Genomic DNA, 6,613 nt, shown 5'->3' on the forward strand with positions numbered 1-6,613 from the left:
AAAAAGCGTGGGTGGGGGTCTGTCTGCTGCTCCAAGGGACTCTAGGACACCATAAGGGTGTTTTCACCTCTTGTGAAAGAGCAGTTTCTCTTTTATGTAATGTTTGTTGCAACACCGGGTAGGAGGAGATGGCGCTGGGAATCTGTTTTTGTTTGTAGTTGAGATTGTTACAAAAGAGCTTTTCCTCAGTAACACCCCGCAAAGCCTCTTTTACTGCTTGGTTACCAGGGTGTGCTGGGTGTCTTTTGGGAAGGAGGACCCACACAAAGGGAAAGGATGGGAATTGGGGGGAAATTAAGAATGGCTGTGAGTTGAGACACACTGACACTAACAGGCTGCGTTTCCGGGGTCTGGCTGTGTTTGCACCAACTGTCTGGGGTGTTGGGGGAGGCATGCACAGGATTAAAGGAGATGGTGTCCTAGGGCTCTGGGCTCCAGCCTGGGGAGGTACACACAGGTCAGCCTTTGCCTCCCCAGGGTAAGTTTCGGTGAAGAACATTCTTTGCAAGTAAGAGGAGCCTCTGAGCCTACTGGCCGAGGGGCCCAGCTCGGGGCTGAGGCTGGCCTCTACTTACCGGCTAGGCCTTGAGCAAATGAACTGGCTTCCCTGAGCCTGCTTTTCCCTGTCCTTAAAATGGTGCAGGTGAGAACAATAGGGACCCCAAGGGGTGCTGTGAGGGTGGCCAGTGTGCCCTGCTAAGGGCTCCATAAAGCCTAATTCGCGGTAATGAGAGGGGGTGCAGCAGGACGGGGTGGGGGAAGCTCCTGGAAGCCTCATAAGCTCTAAGAGAATAGAAAGGAAGGCACCCTGTCTCCACAGTGGAGGCCACCCTTTGGCCAGAGGGAGGGCTGGCTGCTGCCCGGTCAAGGAGGAGCAGAGAGAATCTGGCAGAACTCACTGAGCCCTGGTGCTGGCAGCCCTGGAACGGGACCCTCCTGGGCCTTCCCTGGCCTAATGAACTGACCCTGAGGCCACCGACCCCACAGCCTGGCTCGGATCCTGGCCACCCAGCTTCCGAGAGAGCCTGGGACCAGGAAAGGAGTGCCGCTGGCCTGGAAAGATACACTTGCATCCTAAAACACTTGGCCTCTGGTTGTATTTTAGGAACTGGGAGGTGCGACCCTTTCTGGTGACTGACAGTTTTGTGTCTCTGGGCGCAGCGCCCTGTGGTTGGCCCTGGTATCCCCCCACCCCACCGGCCAATGCCAGCAACAACCCAGAGAGTAGCCCCGCCACTTGCCAGGTTCAACACAGGCTCCACCGCAGCAGCCACGTGAGGTTCCTTGGGTGGGGAGCTGTCCCTCCCCACTGCCCTGCCCCCAACCCCAGCCATACAGCGCCCACCCTCCTTGTTTAAGGGCCAGGAGGCCAGACTGCTGGGGGGAAGCTGTGACAGCAGCGAGGGGGAGAGCGCTGTCCCTCTCCCCTTCAAAAGCCACCTTGGCAAGGTATTAGCTAAACATCTTCTCGGTCCCAGAAGGCTTCCCCTGTGAAGTCTGCAGCGTTCAAACGACAACCAGCAAATCCCCAGAGACAGGTCCCTGGGAATTAGCTGCGCCGGGCGGGATGAAAGCCGCTCTGATGTTCTGGAGCGAGAGAGTAGAGAGAAGGAGGAGGACAGACACTACCTGCCAGTCGTAGGGTCCCGGGCAGCAGCAGCAGCAGGCCAAGGAGGAGCCGGGGGGCTGCAGGGGGACCAGGAGGGCGTGGGGGGTCCGGCAGGGCCCGCCACCTCGGAGGCTGGCTCTCCATCTGGGGGCCTGCTTGTCCGCGGCAACTCTTTAGCTCACAGGAGGGGACAGCAGGCGCTGACAGCTTCCCCTTTGCTTTCCCCACAAAGCTCCTCCCTGGCAGCCGCTGACCTTCCGCTCAGAAGCAAGGCTGGAACAGCCCGGCTGAGTGGCCACCAGATGAAGAACCTAGCACTGAGACTGGTCCAGGCCACACGGCCAGAAGAAGAGCTGGAGATGGGGACCCAAGCCTCCCCAGTCCAACTCCTGGTGGGCTTCACCCCATCTTGGCCCCTTTCCAGCGGGGGCCCCGTCCAGCAGACACTGGTAACCATGCAGAGGGGTCACAGGATTTCCATGAGGAACCTCAGGCCTTGGTTTAGCCTCTCACTTCTGAAGCACTTTTGAAACGACCACAAGCATGTTCACACAAACTTCTCTAAAATATTCCGAGAATCCCTAAATAATGTGTTTACCAAAGAGTAGGTTTTTGGGTGGGGGGCGGTAGGGAGGCTGGAGTGAAGGGCAGGAGCCTCATGTTCCCAGCCCTAGAGAGGGCCAAACACCCAGGGTGGGTGAAAGGCAGGCTGCCCATCATTCACCCAGCGAGAGCCTGTGTGGGTCCCCTGCAGAGGCCCAGGGGATGCCTCCTCTCGGGTCCATCTCTAGCGTCAGCTCCTCCCTGTGGCTTCCCTAAAGCTTAGTTCACTCAGCCTCCCACCTGTGAGACCCTCGAACTGTTTCCCCATTGGCTGCAAGTCACAGCCCCTGCTCTCACTTCTAGCAGCATCAGCCTGGGACAGGAATTGTTTGCTGCCGGGACCCCCTTCCCCAGCCGACTGGGAGCCTCTGACCCTTGACACCCACACGTCTGCCTGCATGTCTGGAGTGGCAAAGGAAAGGGGCTGGGGTGTGGTGATGGCTGGTGGAGCTGGAGGCACCTGGTACGTGGAGGACGCGTTTCAGCATGTGCTGCGTTTCAGCATGTGCTGAGCGCTTACCTCCCTTCTCTGCAGGTTTCCCTTTACTCACCAGATAAATATGATGATCCCAATTGTACAAAAGAGAAGACCTCAGCCCCAGGAGGCAAAACAACTTACCCAGGATCGGGGCAGGTCCATGGGGCGAGCATTGGAACGGCCAGTGGTGTGATGTCCGAGCCTCCTCCCACTCCCCTGCTGCTTGCTCAGGTGTGTCTGGCTGCAGCCCCCGGTGACGGCATCGTGAGGTCCATTTCAGTTCTTTGCACACACGCTTTTCCCTGGGCTGCTCCAAACATGGACAATGAAAGCCAAAAGACATCTCCACCAATGCCATGATCACTGGGAGGCTGGCAAGAGCAGGGGCCGCCCACTGGGGGAGGAAGACATATGAACAGGAGATGTTTCCTACCGCGCAGGGGGCAGGCGGGGACCCCAGTGGTATTGACTGTTGATCCATCACAGTGATACATGCTCACATATGTCACAGTGAGATGCAGATTGGCTGCTTCATGCTATTCCCGGCTCCTGGGGGTAGCGGGTTGTCTAAGCACCTCGATGCCATGGTGATAGACCTCATGTCAATGCCTCAGGGCACACAGGGAGCACTGGAAAAGCATTGGTCTGTGCCTCCACAAGTCTCGTTATGACTTGGCACTGGGAGGCAGCTGAATGCCAAACTGCCTCGGAACAAGGGAGCCTGCTCTTCCAATACCGGTGCCGCCTCTGCTCCTGCCCCTGTGCCAACTCACTGCCCCTGCCTCTTAGACAAGCCCCTCAGCCCGTCACGGTGCCCCCCACACTCCAGCTCTGTACCCCGGACTCCCGGGAGTTCTGCTGCCTCTGAGTCTTGGTCTAGCCTGCTGCACACCTGGTTTCCACACTTGCCTGCCTGAGTTGGCTGTCTGTCTTCCTCCCCTCTCCTCCTTGAGCCTGGCCCAGGGGGTGCATGAATGGATGGATGCGTGAGCGTAAGGCAGGGAGAGGCCTTCCTCCAGGCTCGATGTGAAGGCAGGTGCCGAACATCACGCTGGTGCACAGGAAGCCTTGGGGCAGGGGTAGGGCTCTGGGAGGCAGGGTGAGAGAAGGCCTGCACACTCCCCAGGCAGGCCCTGGGCCACGGAGCACAGACATGACTGGACAAGAAGCAACTGAGGGTCCCAGCTCATTGCCGAGTTTCTGAGGCGCTCTGCAGCCGCGTAGCCTCCTGGGGAGAGGCAGGGATAGGCCTTGGCAAGGAGCCCAGCAGCCCTGGCTGTGCTGTCTGGGCCTCGTGTCTGGCCCTGATCCTCCTCGGGAGCCAGAGGGATAGAAATAAAACCGCAGCGCATCCAGGAGCCTCATTTCTACCAAAACTTTCTAGCACCTCTCATGTGCTTCCTCTTCTGTGCCCTCAGCCAGAGCTGTGAATAAACAGTAGAGGCCCCAAAGGCTGAAGGCGGAGCAGAGGAATGGAAGGAGGCTCTGTGGGCCTCCCAGGGGCAGCTGCAGTGGCACAGCCTTAGAGCTAGGCCTTGGCAGCTGAATTTGCAGGTGAGGTCCCTGGGGGACCACACCTCTCAGACACTGGCTTTGGCCCAGGCCTCCGTCCATCCACCCATTTGTCCGTGCATCTATGCCTCACAACATACTGAACACCTGCCCTGCCCTGGGCCCTGGCCTCACAGAGGCCGTAGAAGTGAAAAAGCCCAGCCTCCCTGGAAAGCCTGCACCTGGAGCAGGGGTACAGCAACCTCAGCAGAGCGAAGCAATGACAGAGCAGCTCTGCGCAGCTTCCAAGTGCCTGACACTGCTCCAGGGGACCTGCTCTCCTTGCCAGTTTGATCCTAACTGCAGCCCTATGGGGCAGGCACTCTAATTACCTCCATTTTACAGAGGAGGAAACTGAGGAACAGGGAGGTTAAAGTAATTTCTGAGTGGCTGCCCAGGAGGGCTTCATGGAGCAGGTGGCAGCCCTGAAGGAGGTGGCAGCTGGATGGGGAAATGGGGGAGACCAGACGTCCCCTGCAGTCCTCAGAGGCCTCCTCCACGCTAAGACTAAGGCTTTCCAAATGAGACCACAGTCACTGGCCTCTGTTTGCTTTTTCTTTTCTTTTATTTTCGGGAGACAGAATTTTACTCTTGTTGCCCAGGCTGGAGTGCAATGGTGTGATCTCCGCTCACTGCAACCTCTGCCTCCCGGGTTCAAGCGATTCTCCTGCCTCAGCCTCCCGAGTAGCTGGGACTACAGGCATGTACCACCATGCCCGGCTAATTTTGTATTTTTAGTAAAGATGGCATTTCTTCATGTTGGTCAGGCTGGTCTTGAACTCCCAACCTCACGTGATCCACCCGCCTCGACCACCCAAAGTGCTGGGATTACAGGTGTGAGTCACTGCGCCCAGCCGTCTCTGTTTTCAGTTTTAGTTCCACAAACACTTATTATGTGCCTACTGCATGCCAGGCAATGGGCAGACAGAAGTCATGGTTTTGCCCTCAAGGCGCTCCATGTCTAGGGAGGAAAACAGATCCCCTACCTACTACCACCTCCAAGATTTTCTTGTCTTTTGCTTTTTTTTTTTTTTTTTTTTTTGAGACAGTCTCACTCTATCCCTTCATCATGCAGTGGCATCATCTCGGCTCACTGCAACCTCTGCCTCGCTAGTTCAAGCGATTCTCCCAACTCAGCCTCCCGAGTAGCTGGGATTACAGGCGCCTGCCACCACACCTGGCTAATTTTTGTACTTTTAGTAGAGATGGGGTTTCACCATGTCGGCCAGGCTGTTCTCGAACTCCTGACCTCAGGTGATCTGCCCGCCTTGGCCTCCTAAAGTGCTGGGACTACAGGCGTGAGCCACCTCACCTGGCCTCAATCCAGGATTTTCAAATGCCCCAGAGAGCGAGTGGTGGCTGAGGGGCCTCCAGTCGGGACACAGTGAGGTCCTGAGCTCTTCGTGGTTCCTTTCTGCACAGGAAGCAGAAGGGCCATGGGAAGGGAACCCCTCAGCTCCCCGCTGCAGCTGCGGAAATCACTTCCTTCCTCCCCAAAGACTCCAGCACCGAGAGGAGTTGAGCCGACCAGCAGGAGGGGACCCTCAGAATGACCCTCTGAGCTGGCTTCGCTGAGGCGAAAAGGGTTGCAGGGTACTCGGGAGCTGATCCATCCTCTCTCTCAAACACCCCCACTGTCAAAAAGGCCAGCCTCCATCCTAGGAGCAGCCGGGCTTGCCTCTGGGGCCGTCTTGTGCCTCACAGTGGCCCTGCAGCTGGGTGGTGCTGACCCCACCAGAGGCAGGCAGACCCACCTGGAGGCCATCTGCCCGCAGGCTGCCTGGGCTGGAAGCCTGGCCTGGCTTGTCTCCAGAATCCCCTCTCAGTTCCAGCTGCTTGTATTTTTGGCTCTTAAGCATTTGTTTGATGCCAGACACAGTTCTAAAGGCTTTTCTTGTACTTCGGCCCTCACAGAAACCTTGTATGGGAGGTGTTATGACTGCTCCTGCTTCGCAGATGGGGAAACTGGAGTTCAGAGAACACAAGCCACTTGCCCAAGGCCATACAGTGAGGACGCAGTGGAACAAGGGCTCCAGCTCCCGGGACCTGGCTTTAACCACTGTGCTCTCCTGCAATTCACCTGGTCCTTTAATGAGGGCAGATATACACCTCAGCTGACATAATTAGTGAGGGAGAAAAACAGAGTGACTCACCTGCTTGAGGTCACAGACAGGACCAGGGCTTTCCTACTGGACACATACCATGGTCCCCTGCTCTACTCGGTTTCTGGGAGGCAGCAAGGAGCTAATGCCCACTCCCCAACCCCGCCACACCAAAAGGAATCTTCAAGATCTGGAAGAAACAAAAAACAAAAGGTGGCATGATTTTTTTTTCTTTTTCTATTTTTTTTTTTTTTTTTTTTTTTTTTTTTT

General features: G+C 56.8%; 1 protein-coding gene across 1 annotated transcript in view; it reads right to left on the bottom strand.

Annotated features, from left to right (window-relative positions):
- Positions 1 to 1,840, bottom strand: part of NFAM1 (NFAT activating protein with ITAM motif 1) — a 50,083-nt gene extending 48,243 nt beyond the window's left edge. The window contains exon 1 of the mRNA XM_017894134.1: positions 1,630 to 1,840. Coding sequence (XP_017749623.1) covers positions 1,630 to 1,753 — 124 coding nt within the window. The 5' untranslated portion in view covers positions 1,754 to 1,840. The remainder of the gene's footprint in view (positions 1 to 1,629) is intronic.
- Between the last annotated feature and the right edge of the window lie 4,773 nt (positions 1,841 to 6,613).

The sequence above is a fragment of the Rhinopithecus bieti genome, unplaced genomic scaffold (assembly GCF_001698545.2).
Source record: "Rhinopithecus bieti isolate Rb0 unplaced genomic scaffold, ASM169854v2 scaffold_25304, whole genome shotgun sequence".
NCBI lineage: Eukaryota > Metazoa > Chordata > Mammalia > Primates > Cercopithecidae > Rhinopithecus > Rhinopithecus bieti.